Source organism: Mixophyes fleayi, chromosome 12 (genome assembly GCF_038048845.1).
Source record: "Mixophyes fleayi isolate aMixFle1 chromosome 12, aMixFle1.hap1, whole genome shotgun sequence".
Taxonomy (NCBI): domain Eukaryota; kingdom Metazoa; phylum Chordata; class Amphibia; order Anura; family Limnodynastidae; genus Mixophyes; species Mixophyes fleayi.
In genome coordinates this window covers 21,323,208-21,343,107 of record NC_134413.1, presented here as the reverse complement: position 1 = coordinate 21,343,107, position 19,900 = coordinate 21,323,208, and the positions used below count along the sequence as shown (strand labels likewise).

Sequence of the window (19,900 nt, the reverse complement as noted above, 5' to 3'; positions counted from 1 at the left end):
GAAATGTGCTGCTGGAATGTGCAGTGTTCCCATAAGTGCCCGTTATGGCGGCTGTTGCTGCCAAATGTGACAGATGTTGCAACAAAAAGCCTTGGCAGCTATGTAATCATCCTACTGGTGGGTTTCCACAGCCCACTACGAAGATTAGACTGCTTGCTAATCATTTACGCCCTGTCATGTTTAACATTTTAAAGGTAAGCTCACACTGGGCTCGCCATGAATTATCCTAAAAGAGGGAAAATAGGATGACAACGTGTGATGACAATTAGATACAAGCTGCAGAGAAGTGAGAAACAGAGTTCTCTTTCTTAGCATAAAAATAAATAAATGAAAGAAATGTCTGAACCACGTAAATTTTTATTTCAGTCACACAAACCCCTCTCCAATTTCCCTCAAAACAAGGCATGAAGTATATCTAGATACGGCAAGTCCAGTACTTGGTGAATGGGAGTGAACTGCCAGAACACCTTCAAGAGCTCCGATTTCCCAGCCTGAGCGGCTTATCCGAAAGCGCGGGTCTGGGGCGGAGTTTGGGCAGATCAAGGCAGGACTAATCTTGCCTTAGAGGTAGAGATGCTTGCAAATTTTAAACCAGTTTGAAATTCAATCAAATTGCACTGGTCAATAGTCAGGAATATGTCTGCATACAATCTTCAATAAAGCCCAATATTAATTTGCGGCTTGACATTTGCAGTCATGTTCTGAGTTTTGACATTCATGGGGGTTTTATTTTATTGAAATAGCAAACACTACAGTGTTTGAAGTTCATGGTTTGCCATTAAAACAGTTAAAATATAGCAATAAAAGAATACATGTGTGTGAACCAGCATGAACATGGTCGAACAGGCTTGAATATTGTTGAACCGGTCTGACGCTGTCTAATTTAGCTCAGTTTTTTATCAATCTAAAACGCGAGAAATTCTGCTGAATTTTCACACTTTTGATGATCTTTTTGTGATCGGTTCAAGCACCTCTAGACAGGAGAGATATCTGAAATTTGGCCCGTTTAAAACCACCACTGGCTTTTAATTAAGAAGTATTGCTATTATATTTGTGATTTAGCACTGGTCAGAATGACTTTTTTCGGTAGTCTGGGTGGTGATGACTGACTTATCCAGACAGAGTCATGGAAAAGGGGCATAATCACATTCATTCATTTAAAGCATTTGATCCACAATGGCTTAAGTCTATGCAATCTCTAAAGCATTTTCATAGGCATAACTTTTTGCCTAACCCTCCTTCCCCAACAAAAAAAAAAAAAATAACCCCACACTGGCATCTGCTGACTTCACTCAGTGTTGGCAGGCATTTTGTAGGTTAAACCAATATTCACGACAACGCAATGCACTAGATACCTTGCTGCCGCTGATGGCTGTGAGCAACTGTTTTCACTTGGTCTTTTCTACAAAGCTTCAGGCCTGCAGTACCTCTATGTTACCACAGGTGCTGCTGTTGGATCACATGCACCTGTTTCCCTATTCCTGCCCCTCACCATGCACCTTGTTGGTTATTGATTGTTGCTTTCCTGATTACTGGGGTGCTTATCCAGTGGCTTAGACTTTCTGCTGACCATTGTGTGTTCCCATGTAGCTTTGGCTCTATCTTCCACCATCCTTTCGAACTCACAGTTTACCTAGGATTCCTCCAGCATCTTGTTGCAGCATTTGTCTATGCCTAAGTATTCTACAGCATTGTAAGTTTTTGTTTATATCCTGCTATACAGATGTCCACTACTCCGACATGGAGAATGCCTACAAAGAAAATCCGAAATTATGAAAAACCGATTGTAAAAGAAACAGACTTACCTTCAACCCGACGCTGGAGATCCCCGATGGGAGCACCATGCTGACAGCAAGTGATTCCGATTGGAGAAGTGTTCGGCACTGCAGGCTGATGTCATTGCGATGTCTGTCAATAGAAATTTAAAGTGGTAATGTTGGGTTAAGTGTTTAAACACTTAACCTTAGGGGTCCCCACATTGCCACTTTAAATTTCTATTGACAGACATCACGATGACATCAGCCTGCAGTGCCAAACACTTCTCCAATCGGAATCACTTGCTGTCAGCATGGTGCTCCCATCGGAGATCTCCAGCGTCAGGTTGAAGGTAAGTCTGTTTCTTTTACAATCGGATTTTCACAATTTCGGATTTTCTTTGTAGGCATTCTCCATGTCGGAGTAGTGGTAATAGTAAAAACGATAATCACCGCCTGGATTGTGTTCTGTTTATTTCCTATTGTTCCTGGACTTATTCAAGACTCCGTAATTTTCTGTAACCAAATGTTTGTGCTTCAATAAAATGGATTATATCCTTCATCTATTCTGGACTCTTTGGCTATTCATGCAAACACCCAGTAATTATAACAGAAACTAATGACACCACTAAGGAAACTAGTGAGCTAAATATTCAACGTCCTTTCATAAATTAAGTCCATTTGCACATATGGGGCATTTATTAGAAGAAAAATGTTGTGACCCAAAGAAATCCCTCAGATATTTGTTATTGTACCTGAACTAGAGAAAATACATTCGGCTGTGATTGTTTGATATGGGGATTTTTTCTGTCCTTCAGTTTTCAACATGTTCCCTTTACTCTTATCATGTACAGCAGCTTAGAAAAAAAAGGGATTCATTTGTCAAAAATAACTGAAGCTTTTAAGGACTAGAAATGTCTTAAGTTTTCTTTGCAATAAGACCAAGAGATCAATTAAATAACTATTGAAAAAAGACCATCTAAGTGAGAATGAAGGGACCTGTCCTATGCCTGTAGGTTTAATGATTGGACTTGACTAGAAACAAAATCAATTACTGTTTCAGGGCAGACCAGCTCTGCAGAAATGTCACTTTCTTTGTCCACTCTCAGACATTGATTTATCTGAAACAAATTCATCCAATGGTCTAAATTGGGTACTTTTGTCTAGTACAGCAAAACCGTTAATGGGCATCACGTAGCTATTACAGATTGTGTCATGTGTAAAGACCAGGGGTACTGATAGATTATCAAAAGACTATTTCTTACTTAAAGGCAAACTAACCTTTGGGTAGAGCTCCGAAAATGAAACTTAAATATTAGAATATTGCTCATCATTGTTGTGGAGAACCATAAGATCCAGCATGTCCTCCAACGTCTGCCACGGACAAGGGATGACCTCATCACTAACTGCTGGCAGCTGGTGGAATGATAAAAGCCCACCTTGGCAGAAGCAAGGGCTGCCTCTCCTGACCATGGAGGATATCTGACCACTCATGGAAGATTCAGTTTTGGGTATAGTTATCCTTTAAGCCCACCACACTATCAGTCACTACTATTACGCACATGGTTGAAAGTTGCAAGTTGATATAAGAAGTAAATGTAGTTAATTTTTAGCTGCTCTCGGAGTCATGCAACAGTTTAAGTATGTACAATGCCTGCACAAGCTGCCCAAATTATCCCTAGATGAGAATTTAAAGTATCATTTCCAACACCTATAATGAGTGAAGATATTTAAGAAAAAAATGTCATCCTTGGCTGATAAATTTTCCTACATTCAGCAAATTTGCCAAATCCCTTTTAGCTACAACGGGCTGATAATAGAGAACAATAGCAGACACTCAGCTGCACGGGAAATGTAAACACAGGGAACTATTTATCTAGTAGGAAAAGTCCTAAATCCTGGAAAAAAATTGGTATTTTTGCTGGTTTTCCCTATTCAACAAGCCCTTGCTGCCGCTGACGGCTGTTGCCAGCAACTGCTTTCCTACAAAGCTTCTACATGTGCAGCAATGGTGCAAAGTACTGCAGCTGTCTTTTTAGCGATATCACCATCTCAGGGTGGCGATAGTCGGGGGTTACCACTTAAAAAAGTATTTTATTAGTAAAATAAAGCATAAAATAAAGCATTTATTAAGTTATTAAATTATTTTTCTAAAATAAAAACTCTAAATTTTATCATTATTGTTGCTCAAATCTGGAACCGGAAGCCAGATTCCGGCTGTAAGAGCGGTAACAGTTTTCTTATTGCTGACAGCCAGTATCGATCAGCTGCCCTGGTGACATTATATTGATAAGTTAGGGTGAAACCAGATTGTTATAGACGACAGAATGTCAAATAATGGCTCAGGTTCTCTCCACTTGCATTTTAGGTTTAAGGGTTCTTTAATGAAAAGGATGCTCTTGGTCAGCCAATCAGAAGCATCTAGATACCCGATAGTCATCATCATCATTCTGAATCATTGCACCCTTTAGAAATATGCCTAACTGCGCCGCAACTACCTGAAAAAGCCCTAATTGTACCCAGCTTATACTTTCCAGACCCTTGGCCCGTCCTGCGTCAGGGGGTGCAAGTCAACAATACGTGAAAAAAAGACATTTCTACACATTTTTGCACACATGTACAGTACGGAAATGCAAGAAATGACATCCAACGCTAAATGAGCCTCATTATATTCTACGCACCAGATCCATTACAGACACAAACTAATTAGTCATTTCATGGTGTGCGATCGCATTTAACCTCTACAGAAAAATCATATAAAGGACCAGCTTTCCTTCAACTGCACATGAAAAGTGCTATTCGTACTAAATATACTTCTAAAACAGATGCCAAATTATTTAAACATTTCACTTTCTAACATATTCCTGAAAAATAGAGTTTGGGTAATCATGCAATATATAGTATTTACAACAAAGGGACGTCAATGTAAAGAACAGTTAATGCTTTTCATTTTCAAACTGAAATCTGGGCCTCTTAAATGGTCAGTAGACATTCAATCTTAAGTTAAACTGGTTCAGCGGTCTTAAGCCGTGGGTTTTGTGGTTTAACACAATGTAGAAAAATTAATTGAAAAATTAAATGGCTGTAAATCTCTAAATCATTAGTGGTGGCATTTCTGTTAGACCTAAAGAACATTTTTGACTTCCTAAACACAGACTTGTACTTGTTAATTATATGGGGGCAAGTTGACAAGGAGGATAAGCTGTGCAGGAACAAAGAACAAGGCTCATACGTAAGACCAGAGCAGCAAGATGCTCTTTTTATTATTATTATTATTATTACCATTTATTTATATAGCGCCACTAATTCCGCAGCGCTGTACAGAGAACACACTCACATCAGTCTCTGCCCCATTGGGGCTTACAGTCTAAATTCCCTAACAGACACAGACACAGACAGACATACAGACTAGGGTCAATTCGTTCAATTTGTTAGCAGCCAATTAACCTACCAGTATGTTTTTGGAGTGTGGGAGGAAACTGGAGCACCCAGAGGAAACCCACGCAAACACGGGGAGAACATACAAACTCCTCACAGATAAGGCCATGGTTGGGAATTGAACTCATGACCCCAGTGCTGTAAGGCAGAAGTGCTAACCACTGAGCCACCGTGCTGCTCTTCTGAGGAGTCTCTTTCTTCCCCAGTGCTGGAGTTGGTTGTCTTTGTCTCTCAGTCAGGATCCTGCATACTAATTTCACCCCATCCTCCGCAGACATGCTAACCACCTGGTTCACAAAACAGATGACAGCAGTGGCAATCTCTGAAAGTGGTAGTAGTGAATTTCCAGAATAAGACTCTACAAGTCAAAGAGGCACAGCCACTGCAGTGGTTAAAATGCATCAGTATAATCTACAAATACTAAAGACTTTTTAATTGAATATCTACTATATAAATGCCTAGTGGCGTGTGTGGAAAAAAAAACACCAAGCTGCAGCGCCACCTGCTGGGCAGAGTTATACACTGACCTATATATTTCTTGAAGGAGAAGTGAAAGTTGGGAGTGGTTGGTGGTTGCCAGGGGGTGACAGTGGGGAGTTTTTAACACCTTAAGTAGCTTGATGAAGGATGTGGCGATGAAGATGAAGGATGAGGTGATGGAGAAAAATGATGAGGTGGTGACATGTGGACAAAACCACGTTAAAAAAGGGCGCTTGCGTCAGGAAGTAACGCTCTTCCCCTGAGGAGGCCTGCGCTAGGCCCAAATGCATGACAAGAACCTTTTTAACACCTTAAGTAGCTTGATTTGACTAGAATGCATGAGTATCGTGCACGGGTTAACTTGTAATGTATAATTGTTTAATTCACAACATTTTTAAGAACACCTATTTGTCTTTTTAAAGTGTAGATTTGACTAATAGAAATGATTTCGTTGTTTTGTGTATAGATTGAGAGCGGAACTGTTTTAGTTACAGCCTCAGGCAGCAAAATGATCAGGCACATCCAAGCATGCGATATGAGGTGTTCCCAGACTAAAGCCATTCTTCATCGCCCATTTGCTTGCTTTGGAAGATAAAAGCTATTGTTGTGTGAGTACATGACAATATAAGGAGAAGCTGATTATACTGGAGGAAAATATGCACTGTCAAGTATGCTGGAAACAGATCTACTGCGGAGAGGATGATCTACCGTAGTGCTGTACAAGTGTTCTAGCGGTATTGTACATCAACTGCTTCTGTAGTGTTCTAAAGACATGAGCAAATGTCCAGCAAACACTGATAGATCATATTCCAATTGGTTTTTTTTATACAAATTGATTTGTTAGACTTTTATTCTTATTCTAAGGCTGAGTACACACTACAGGTTTTTCACACGATTATTGCGCCAATGACACGATAAATGACTGTTAGGTCCGATATCACATTAGTGTGTATGCTTCAACGATCACGTTTTATCACTCCAAAGCCCATCGTAACGTTTGATTTTATAAGTGGACTGAAAATCTCTATAAATGATGGAACGACGTTGGGCAAAGTCTGCAGTGTGTGTGCTCTCACGACCAGCAGTGTAGGCAGATCTCCATAGAGTTTACAGAGTCATGATCTTTTCAGCTGATGGTTCTTACAAATGAAGAGCACAGATGTGAATGTAAATCGTGTAAACCGTAAACCATGTAGGATTCTGCATGCTGATCGGAACTTTCAGTCGTTGGTAAAATCATTAACTATATTGCATTAGGAGAAATTTTATATAGTGTCTACCCAACCTAAACAGCAAATATTATTTAAAAGCTGTTTTGATGGTAAAAGTTGTTTATAAATATAAATATGTTCAGATTGTTATTTTTCACATATTTTTGTATGTAGTTGAACCATGAAAAATAGGCATAGCTTCGTTATGTTTACCATTCAATTCTACATATTTAAACAAATTATTTAAACTACACTTTTTAGCAGTTTAAAGTAGATTCCATTCCTAAGGCGGAACAATCAATCGGTCTTCAATCAGTTAATTAACTACAGAATTTTCCACCAACTTTTTTGCCAATCGATTTTACATGCGATCGATGTTCCGATCGCTCGGTTCATGGACTGCATACACACTAGTCTTGTTTAGGACGATAAAGGGAAGAGCGAACGTCCCTTTAGCGACTTTTTACAGCCATGTTGTCGTGAGCAATGACTGTAATTTCGTACTCACTGTTGTGAATCGGTCGGAAGTTTATACACACTACACAGCGGAAACGAGATTGTAACGAAAATATTAAACGGTACGACCAACCAAATGAGGCAACAATCGTCCATATGGGCAGACTTTCGACCATCGTGTCACTGCACACACTGACCCGACTTTTGAACGAGCGGCCGTATGTCGGCTGGTTGAGCAGATTATTGAACGAAAACCGTGTAGTGTGTACCTAGCTTTAGTAGGAGTTTATTTTTCCAACCTGAAGGCTGTTTAAACTCTAGAAAGTCCCTAACCAGCTACAGTAATCACCTATGAAAGTCTCCTTGTGCTGCCTTTATACAGCTCTTTATCCCTTCTAGAGGTTTTTATTTTACTTGTGGTTACAAAAACATTTGTTTAACATACAGTTGTAGCTACAATGGGGGAATCAATGTTTGCTCATATGAATTATAATGCTGAATATATTCTCTTTTCACTACTAGCTATTATATTTCAGTAACTGAAAGTTATATATTTAATACATTACAATAACTAACAAGTTAAGGAGTGTTTGTAATTTTTCATGGATGGCACAAAATAAAATGTATAATTTTTTTCAATTATAACCACATCAATGGATTACATTACTCAAGGAGATACTTCTTCATATATCTCATGTAATGGTACACCTAATACCCTTGGGGGTAAATGTATTATGCTGCGCTTTCTGCAACTCGCCGATATTTGGCAACTTGGACAGCTAAATTTAAAACAGCAATGTATTTAAGGGCAAGTATTGCCCTTAAAGACATTGCCGTTTTAAATTTGCCTTGCAAAGTCGTCAAATATCGTCAACTTACAAAAACTGTAGAAAAATATATTTACCCCTTGGGCTTTTTTTTTCCTGTTTCATATGTGTATTATCCTGTATTGATTGGTGCTGCTCATGCTTTGAAAGTTTTAATTGGTTATATGAGAGGTGTAAAAGCATGCTCAAACTCTATGCTTTATTACTAATTCAACTTCTTAAATTATTCATCTAGGTAATTATGTAATTTTTTTAGTACAATTTTAGCGCTGTGAATTTTTGCAGAATTTTTGCAGACTTTAATATCACAGATACTTAATTCCATCACTGCATTATATATTATACACCATCGACATTTGTGGTTATTTCTCGTCTTCTGCAAGTGAAGTTCCTGGGATTCACTGTACAAACTGGCCAAAATCCAAGTTCAGAACCAAGACAAAATGATTTTGTCCATCTCTATCGAAATAGTAAGTCTAGATCACACAATACTACTGAACTTTTATGTTGAACGTAATTCTCATAATGTTTCCATATAACTGAATAGCGGCACAGTACAACTAGGCAAGCTGTTAACGGTGGTCCGAGATTGAGTGGCATCTTTATTACTTCAGTCAGGGTTTCCCAAACCCAGTCCTCAGGGCTCCCCAACAGTGCAGGTTTTCTGGATCACATGTGACATAATTAGGACCACCTGTGGATCTGTTACAATGTGTCAGACAGTAATGAATACACCTGTGCTCCAGCAAGGAGATATGAACCTGCACTGTTAGGGAGCCCTGAGGACTGGGTTTGGGAAACCCTGACTTCAGTATATTGACAGCTGTACAGGATCCAAAGTAACCGTAAAAAATAATTTGCCAGCAATGAATCTCTCTGTGCAGTTCTTAGCTTCACAATGAACTACAGTATATGTAAAGTAAAAGACAGCCACTTACCCACTCAAGCGGACACGACAGGCCGTTACCCTATATATCAAGGGGTCATCGCCAGGATATGATCTGCATGCCGAAGCTTATTTAACAAGGATCCTTATTCTCTTATCTTAGCATGGCAATAGTAAGAGAAAATCACAGAAAAAAGGATCATGCTTTTTTTCCCTCAAACTGGTGGAGCAAAGTGGAAAGTTAACCTTCCGCACCCCACGCCAGTATAACTAAAGCACTACTTACTGACTGATTGTGGCGATCGGTGACTTTCTATTGCAACTAAATCAGCATTATTGACGAATATTCGTAAATGGATGCCACAGTCACACAAAAAAACATTATTTTTAATAGTTAAATCAAGTTGGATCCCTGATTTCACAGTGGAAATCCACAGTTGGGGATCCCTTTCTTACTGCTGACAGGGTGGCAGTATTGTGCACTTGTGACAGGGTGTCAGGAGCACGGGATTGCTCACTGATAGCAGAATCTCAGGATTGCACACTGGAAGCAGCGACACAGGAATTTGGGATTGCACACTGGTAGCAGAGGCAAAGGAGCTCAGTATCGCACACTAGTAGCAGAGGCATAGGAACTGAGGATTGCATGCTGGTAGCAGAGACATAGGAACTGAGGATTGTATGCTGGTAGCAGAGGTATAGGAACTGAAGATTGCATGCTGGTAGCAGAGGCATAGGAACTGAGGATTGCATGCTGGTAGCAGAGGCATAGGAACTGAGGATTGCATGCTGGTAGCAGAGGCATAGGAACTGAGGATTGCATGCTGGTAGCAGAGGCATAGGAACTGAGGATTGCATGCTGGTAGCAGAGACATAGGAACTGAGGATTGCATGCTGGTAGCAGAGGCATAGGAACTGAGGATTGCATGCTGGTAGCAGAGGCAAAGGAAATGAGGATTGCATGCTGGTAGCAGAGACATTGGAACTGAGAATTGCATGCTGGTAGCAGAGACATAGGAACTGAGGATTGCATGCTGGTAGCAGAGGCATAGGAACTGAGGATTGCATGCTGGTAGCAGAGGCATAGGAACTGAGGATTGCATGCTGGTAGCAGAGGCATATGAACTGAGGATTGCACATTGGTAGCAAAGACACAGGAACACAGGATTGCACACATCGTATCAGATTGCAAGAACACAGAATACTAGAAACAGAGCCAAATCACCAGAACTACAATGGTGATAATGCATAAGCTCAACAATGATATGGTCCTACATTGCTTGAAATACAGAAGTCCAAGAAACAAAAGGATTACCCCTTTTGATAACACTTCCACTGTCAGTAAGATTTGCAAAGTCATCAAGCAAGCTGGCACATGCAAGTGCACATTTGCAGTGACTGGCCCAGCAATGCGATACATTAACTTCTGTATTTTGTTTAAATTGCAGTGATTTTTTTTTATCAAGCCTATTGCCCACTTTCACGCCTCTAAATCTGGTGTGAAAGTGGGGACACAATCCATTTTTACCAACTTGAATGCATGGCTGTATTTTAAAGAGTAAACCCTATTTGAACCAGCAATTTGAAACTGAACTTATATTTAGCCTGGCCCAACATGGTTTTGGGCATCAGAATAGGAGGCAAAATATGCACTAGAGCCATTTTACCAATTTAAATAACAAGTTGCAGTTTTCAAGCTATATGACTTTGGGTCAACAGAGACGTCCACTATCATTAAATCTACATGTATTTAGTCTGGTGTAATAAGATTTTGTTAGGTGGTAAGTAGGCACATGTGTCCTTTTTACTAACTTAAATAAGCAGTTGTAGTGTTTCAAGGGCTGTATCAGATTGGACAAGCAATTTGACAGTGGGGGTAGAATGTCACTTAATTTCACTGCATTTTCACTCATCTTTATTACTGAACAAGAAACTTTGTTGAAAATGGGAATAAGAACCAAACTTCTCTAAATTTTTATAGGATCTTGCCTAATGTCACTGACGAGTTCCGCTGATGGTCATGTGACATGACAGATATCTGGGAGATATGCCATGTCTGATTCCTATCTACTACATCTCCAGAACTAAAGTGAAACATTCTTGCTTGTAATGACATTTTAACAACAAAGAGCGGATTATTTTACAACTTGAGCAAAATTATTTCTATCCTGAACCTGAGAATTAATTAAACTCACTTCCCACTGCCTCTTCCCCCGAAGCAAGTGTAATGATCCTATTCCCAAGCTAAAGCAAAAGCTGGTTTTAAGATTTTAATCAGTTTCAAACACACTGAAATGAGGATAGAGTGCAAGATTGATTTACTGCATATAGGAGTTTTCAGCTTTAAACTAAAACTGTTGTGTCCCAAGGGATTTCAGTTAAATGAAATTGACGATTTGCATCGCTAAGTTCAGGCAAAATTCCAACCTACAAAAGCCTAAAGCACTAATAGCAAATATTCTAAGTATGAAAAAAGTGATAGATCTATTCAAATTAACCCGTCCAATCCTTTATGCAGCATTGGGTAACAGTAATTTCAAAACCAACAGCACAGTATAAAAATCCCACAAAATATTAGCTTTTGTTTTTGCCCCCAAAAACTTTTGCTTTTGCCCCAATTGCCCCTGTATTTCCTCCAAGCAGGGCCGCCTTCAGAAATAATCATGCCCAGTACGGGCCACCCGTGTCCCCCGGGCCCCCCCAATGAGCGCCCCCCCCCCCCCCCGATGAGCGCACCCCCCCCATGAGCAACAGCAACATATACTTACCTGGGGGCTCTGCCTGTGACAGATCACATGATCGCAGGGGGAATGAATCCTCCACCCCTGCGATCGCATCCTGGTGCCTGGCTGTCACGGTGACAGCCAGGCTGAAGACACAGTAGCGGAGACCAGCGGCGGGCCCCCAGGTAAGTATATGTTGCACTGTTGTACCGGGCCCCCTGGTGAGCCCGGGCCCGGTACAACAGTACCCCCCGTACCCCCCTGATGGCGGCCCTGCCTTCAAGTGACATGTATTTTTGTTCATTAAGATGACATTATTTTTGTTGTCGTTGCTCTGGTTAAGGGGCAGAACATGGTGGAGTTGGGGATGCTCTACAGATAGACAGGTAGGGCCTGAGTCATTAAGGAAAGTAAGGCAAAAAGAGAAGTAAATGTTCTCCGGGACAAACCATGTTACAATGCAAGGGGTGCAAATTAGTTAATTATTTCGCACATAACTTAAATACTGGCTGCTTTTTCCTATAACACACAAATACTTGATAGCTTTATTTTTACACTGAAATTTAAAGTTGATCTAGGACATGCCCTACCCCAACTACATATCTGTCCCCACATTTTAAATTTACCTCCCCCTCTAATGCAACATGGTTTTGTCCAGATGCAAAGTTACTCCTTTTTTATGCTTTTCTCTCCTTAATGACTAACGCTCGTAGTCTCAATTATGCTTTTGAGTTAGAGTAGGGGTGGCTAAAAGTAGGTTTTGTTTTGTGGATGGGGTATTAAGGGGCAGATTCAATTGTCAGCGATGTTCCTAAGAACATTGTAGACGCACCTTTTTAACGTTACTACAGTAAAAAATAACGCTAATTTTTGCCCACACCTCTAAGGGTGCGAGCAAAAATGAGCATTAATTCTTTAAAAAAAATCTGCACACAGTGTGTCGCGGCCGTTCCAGTGGCACCTCGCGCAGATATTTTGAGAGTTTAATTCCCCCCAAGATGCCATATGTAAAACTACCTCCAGAGGTGGCGCTACCTACTTTTCCACTAATTTCAACTACTTTCTCGGCTGTGTCTAGACTTCTAATATACAGCTTGTGCATAATGCACTGGTGTACGTAAACCATTGTTTTAAAAAAAAAAAAAAATGAAAAAAGGCGCACAATTGAAAAAAATAAAGCAGCCCCAAATATTACCTTAATTTCCTGAATGTATATAAGGGCTACATAAGGGTAGCAGAACCAAACAGAAAATAAAATAATGAGAATGGAGGAGGCCCAACTGTGTAACCTGACAGTACTTTCAGATTACTTTTGTTACCTTTGGAAATCATGCATGTTTGGGTCGCAGTAAACAAAATCTATAATGGCCGCAGCGTCAGGATGGATGATCCTTGACAATGCTTTTTGTGGCATAAACCAATTTACATTCATTGCATTAAAATAGACACAACTGAATTAAATAAAACGCTATTTTACAGTCACATAACAGTAGAATAAAGAAATAGATCCCCTATGGCTGTATGAATAGGGAGTTCATGGGGGAGCACGTGCTCGGCCTGATTCGGATAGGCTGAGTGGTAACGGGAAAGAAGAGTGTAGCATGGTACTGTTATGGCCATCAGGGCTAGATTTACTAAACTGCGGGTTTGAAAAAGTGGAGATGTTGCCTATAGCAACCAATCAGATTCTAGCTGTCATTTATTTAGTACATTCTGCAAAATGACAGCTAGAATCTGATTGGTTGCTATAGGCAACATCTCCACTTTTTCAAACCCGCAGTTTAGTAAATATACCCCCATGACAGATCCAACAAATGTTGAATCCAAAGGATGATCTCACTTTTTATGCTAAGTGAGCTCTTTAACTAGTTGTCCTTTAATGTAATTTGCACAAAACAAAGATAACAGCTGATAACTTGGTATTTTCATCATATTGTTAATTAAATCTGATGTGGCTGAAAGTTTATGCCAGTTGGTTAATTGAGTCTTATCTCTAGGCCATTTGCAAATGATTAGTTACCATGGCTCTCGAATACAGTACAAAAAAAGATCTTTGGATTTTTATAGAGAAAATACATGCTTACTCGTTTCCTCAGGTTACAGGTCAGCGTCAGGTTCCTGGAGAATGAGTTAGCAAAGGCTGTGTAGAAGTCCAGGACTTTTAGCAAAGCTTCTCGTTTAATGATGTGTAAATCGCAGTAAGTCAGTGCTCGGACATTGGCGCAGGCGTGAGCAAGAGTGGTCTCTTTCCAGAACACATCACCAAATACATCCCCCTTTCCTACAGAGACATGGAAACAAGAGATATTATTAGAGAATAATTATATTATTATTATTATTATTACAGTTTCCTGGGACAGAGTTTATGTTGTGCAGAGAACACACAGTAGCTTATCACAGATACAAGGAAGAACTTTGTAACTAGACACCATCACCATTTAAAAGAAAAGCTAAACAAAACATGAAGATCACTGCACTTAAACTATACATTGTTCAGAATTGGTGAGTAAACACTAATGTAAAGTCCCAGCAGTGGCGGATCCAGGGGGGACGATCGGGGCGATTGACCCCCCCCCTAGCAGGGGCTTGCTGCCAGCGGCTGCACACTATGCAGGTGCAGGTCCGTTCAGCAGAGACAGGCAGGGAGAGTGTGCTGCCCGGCTGCTCTGAGAGTGTGCTGCCCGGCTGCTCAGAGAGTGTGCTGCCCGGCTGTTCAGAGAGTGTGCTGCCCGGCTGCTCTGAGAGTGTGCTGCCCGGCTGCTCAGAGAGTGTGCTGCCCGGCTGCTCAGAGAGTGTGTTCCCGGGCCCGAGCAGTACACTCTCCCTGCCTGTCTCCCCCTAAATCCCCCTAAATTGCCCCCCCCTAAAATAAAATTCTAGATTCGCCCCTGAGTTCCAGTTAGCAATGTTCAATGCATCTTTGAGCGCAAAGGATCCTTACTACAGTCTACGATTTCAGGGGCAGAACAGGGAGGAAAATTGGTGTATGCCCGTATTCAATATATGGTAAGGGCGTGCCAAGCTTCAGTGCATGCTGCAGCATCTGAATCAAGCTTTGGGCATTTCTAAGGTACGGCAGCAAAGCTCATTAAATATAACCTGTGTACTTGTACTGAATGGGGTATTAATTATAAGAGCAAATGATGAAACTAGAGTAAATGCCATGTCTGAAAACCATATACTTAAGGGGATATATCTACTTTAAATATTTAAAGCAGCAACCCCATGATAAAATGAGATGAGTTTTTTGTTGTTTTTTTATTTTACATAAATTACTGTAGCAATCTATAAAAATAATCTTTTTAATAAAAATGTTTCCTTAGTTTGTTTGTTCAGGTTGCTATTACTGATTTATAGTCTTGCACGGTTTCCAGTGTTTTGTGGCTACCATGGTAACCACAGTCACATGATGTAGTGATCAGAGAGCGGCTACGAGCTCAGTCTCCACTGTAAAATCCCTCCCTTCCCCTCCCCTCTGCCATCAAATGACATGCCGAAAGTGTGAGTGAGACTGGCAGCCATACTTGTCCACCCGCCAGAGATATTCTGAAAAGAAGATAAATGATTTGTAAGAGGACAGCTAAGACAAATGACAGATGCATGCTTAAAGGGTACTTCATTTGCTATTTAAAAAAGGCCATGTGGGATTGCTTCTTTGAAATGTTTACTTTTCATTTTTTTTTTACTTTTTTATCTGTATCCCTCTCATTTGCTAGGATCTGTCTCATCTCTAAAGTCAGTTACATTTTATGAAAAACAAGAAAGAGCAGACAGATTCCGCAGACATTCTAATGGGTCAGAAAGAAAGAAGGCCCCTGAAACTATAGAGTTGTTCTGCATGGAATATAGTGTACCAAACACTGTAATACATAGACATGCCAGGCATGCTTATTTGATTTATGGATTCCTATAAAATGGACACATATTTTTTTGAAAATCCATAAAGGCATTCACGATGACCATTGTATTAGAACCTCCAATCGCTCCAGCTTTAGCATTCTTGCAGATCCTATGGCCTTCCCAACACTGGAGATTTTCTGAACCATTAGTATAAATCCTACCTGCCCAATCTCCCAGAATAGGTCTCCTGGACTCCCGGAAGAGTAGGACATTCTCCCGCATCTGCCCATTTCCTAGTGAAGTGGGCAGGATTTGGAGCCTCAATGATGCGTTTGTCAGGGAATCGCGTCATTTTGACCCGCAGTAAAGTGACGCATATGCGTCATTGCGTCGCCGGGCTAAAATAATGCAATTCACGGATCCCCGCCTCCACACAGCCACCTCTCCCCCGGATCTCCCGGACGCCAACATTGAAATGGTATAATTTTCATAGAACGCCCTACTCTTAGAAATTCAAAATATATCTCACATCTATTCAAATCAACTAGTATTTATTTTCTGACATTTCAGATATAAAAGACTTTTCTACTTATTTTCTATATGGACCGTATTTGAAGTAAAGTTTGGATGTTGGTATTGGATAAAATGTTGCATCTTTTCTATGTATTTTGTTGTTTCAACTGTAATATTCTAGATTTTGCAACAAGACCACTGTGTAATAGCATGAAACGTTTTCAAAGATTTTATCAGAGTCCCTCTTAATCATCACCACCTTATTCTCGGCGTCCTTGTTGCCTTGCTGTATTTTACAGCACTGTACGGACTGTAGAGAGATTTGGAGCCTAATACAGCAGGAGGTAGATTGTAGTGAGAAGACTCAGCAGGGGACCGCGGTTAGTTAAGTGAAACATAAATAATCAGAAAGCCTTTGCAGCTACATAACAGCTGAAAAGCTCTTTATTTTAATAGCAGTATTCTATTGTAGCTAAACTTAAAATCTGATTATGTGGAGCATATGCCGCCCCAGAGCCAACATTTGTCAATGTGTTTTGCAGATGACACACTCCTGAACTCAGTCTCATTGAATTCTCCAAGTGTGAACATTAAGGGTAAGAAGGTAGATCATCATCATCAGTTATTTATATAGCGCCACTAATTCCGCAGCGCTGTACAGAGAACTCATTCACATCATTCCCTACTCTATTGGAGCTTACAGTCTAAATTCCCTAACATACACACACACACACACACACACACACACACACACACACACACACACAGACAGACAGAGACTAGGGTCAATTTTGATAGCAGTCAATTAACCTACTAGTATGTTTTTGGAGTGTGGGAGGAAACCGGAGCACCTGGAGGAAACCCACACAAACACGGGGAGAACATATAAACTCCACACAGATAAGGCCATGGTCAGGAATCAAACTCATGACCCCAGTGCTGTGAGGCAGAAGTGCTAACCATGAGATGCCAGGAAACCTATCACTCCAGACACTTATTACTAAAACTCGCCTCTCTTTTGGAAAAGTTACATGTATAAATGCATGTTTACTGCACATTTCAAAACCCAAATTTATGCTGTGTTAATTTTTTTCAGGCTTTATTACAATGTGGCCCTCAAAGGTTTTTCTGTTATCCATAGAAACATTCAAGCACGAGCAATAATAGTACCATAAGACAATATCAAACGCAAAACCCTATCAACAGAAATTATTTGTCTGTCTATAAATATTTAACTGAGGCCTCCGGTCAATTAAACATGTTTGGGATAGACATAAGAATATCCTTACAAAGAACTAAGGATCAAATAGGGTTGGAGGTTACCATAGGTTAAAAAATGGGCAGACTAGATGGGCCAAGTGGTTCTTATCTGCTCTTATATTCTAATAGTAGGAATTCCCTCATTATTAAACTATCCATGGCACTACACTTGGGAGTGTCAGTGACCAACAAAGAAATAAAACCATTCAAATATACATATGTGACATGTAGCTCGGATGTCCCCTCTAAAAGCTGTATTTCAGGATAAAAAATAAATTGTCATTAATTAATGGTTGCTCCAACAGCAGTAGGCAGCTAATTAAATTGTCATTTCACTTTTATCAGCAAGTACAAGTGGAATGTAGGGGTACACCTGTGTATGCACAAGTGGCTAAAATATGTGCAATTGTGAAAATCACTGGAGTTTCACATTTACTTTTTCCTGGTTTGTAAGTTACCCTTATTGACAATGGGCCTGAAACAGTAAGGAGAGCAAAGCATAAAAAGGAGTAACTTTGTACCTGGGCAAAGCCATGTTGCATTTGAGGGGGAGGTAAATTTAAAATGTGGGGACAGATTTATAGTTGGGGTAAAGCGTGTCCAAGATCAACTTAAAATGTCAGTGTAAAAATAAAGCTATCAAGTATTTGTGTCCTACATGAACAAACAGCCAGTATTTAACTTATGTGCAAAATAATAAAGTAATTTGCACCCCTTGCATTGTAACATGGTTTATCCCAGAGAACATTTACTCCTGTTTTTGCCTTACTTTCCTTAATGACTCAGGCCCAATGTGTGTTGCGATTAGCAACAGCTTAAATGTACAGGAGGCAGTCAGTTATACCCTGTCTTACTTTCTATAAATAGCCAGGCTTGTTTAATATAACTTAGCCCAATAATGTATGGCGTTCTGCAACATTTAACCAGAAAGAATACTTCATTGAACCCCCATAGCTTGTGTCATTAGTAACAAATTGTCTCATATGGTACAGTCTATCAGTCATGTCCTCAAATCCGCGCTGTTTACTATACCAATACATCAACCGTTGACATAATTATGTTTATTAGATAAATGTGGGCTGTTTACACAAATATCAAACACTTCATCATGTGTTTGGGAATCCTATTCATTTAAGGGGTGAGCAACCAAATAAAAACACAAAAAACCGAAAACCTCTGGTATTAACGAGAGAAGTACAAGGTGCTGAGGTGCATCCAGGCATTCAGGGACATCTACACATCACTCATCCAGACAGTCTTATCCACTGCTGCACAATATGCTTCAACGACTTCCGAAATCTTTGAAGAATAATGATCCGCGTTGTTTGCTCCTTACTGAACCAGGTTACCACTCAGTCATTATCAAATCTTCTAAAACTTCAACTGTTCTCTTGGTTTTGTCTCAGCTATGAGTCCAATAATTCATCAGTTTTCACATCTCTTAAAAATATACTTTAAACAAAAACGTGTCAGCCCGTGTGGTTCCACTTCTGTATCTGATTTTAGATGTCTTAAACCGAGTCCTATCAGGTGATATAAACAATGGGATGTGGAGTAGAGACATGAAGGACAAACAGGTGGAATCTAAGCCTGATTGTGTAGGTCACATGTCTAAATGTCATTTACCTGCCCAATCAAAACATTCAACTAGGCGATTTTACCGGGAAAGCAATTATTTCAATATATAGTTACCTAGTATAGCCACCACTTCGTCATCTTGAATGACTTCCAGTGACCCTGACACCACGAAGCAGAGAGCATCTACGCTTTCACCGGCATGGTAGATGAGGTCACCTGGAGCGCAATGAATTGTTTGAAACTCTACCGCCAAAGCTCGCAGACAGCCATCACTGGCTAGGCGGAAAGCAGGATGCTCATTAAACACTTTCCTGTTCAGATGCACACAGATGTCTGCTCTCATGTCCTTGGGACATATTGCAAGAACCTGTGGGATACAAAAATGAGATCATGTGACATATGCACCAATTGTTAACATACTAAAGACTTTTTAAAGGAATGTCCACTGAGCAGTTAAATATAGGAGTTAATATTAAAAATGAAATTGTACTGACGGTGAATGCTGTTTGAAACAACTGAACAGACCCACACCACATTACTTTCCTTATCCACTCTCCTACGATTTCTCTGCTAATGCCACACCCCCATGAATTTCCCATTCACATAAATAGTAATTTCACAGGGGAGGGGCATTAGCCTGTTTAGGAAATAGAAAAGTGACCGAGAGATCCGGAGACCAGTGCATCCAGTGAGAGTACAATTTTTTTATATTAACTCATTAAACTCTACACAAAACTACTAATCATCATAACTGCCAGCTGTCAGGAAATGCACTGATTGTTGATAACAATTATTACAATCTTTCCCTATCAGTAAAAAAAAATAGACATCTTTTAACACTATTAAAGTAAATAACATTCACTAATGAACCCCTTATTTTCAGTCACTTAGCTCATCTATTTGCTACTACTTTCCCTTTCTGATACATTTTGTA

At 40.1% G+C, this 19,900-nt stretch overlaps 1 protein-coding gene across 2 annotated transcripts in view; it reads right to left on the bottom strand.

Moving 5' to 3' along the window:
• Positions 1-19,900, bottom strand: part of KCNH5 (potassium voltage-gated channel subfamily H member 5) — a 272,890-nt gene that overhangs the window by 9,356 nt on the left and 243,634 nt on the right. For both annotated transcript variants that reach the window (XM_075193403.1, XM_075193404.1), the window contains 2 exons: positions 19,081-19,333; positions 13,860-14,056 (listed from right to left, as the gene is read on the bottom strand). In XM_075193403.1, the coding sequence (XP_075049504.1) occupies positions 13,860-14,056; positions 19,081-19,333 (450 nt within the window). The remainder of the gene's footprint in view (positions 1-13,859; positions 14,057-19,080; positions 19,334-19,900) is intronic.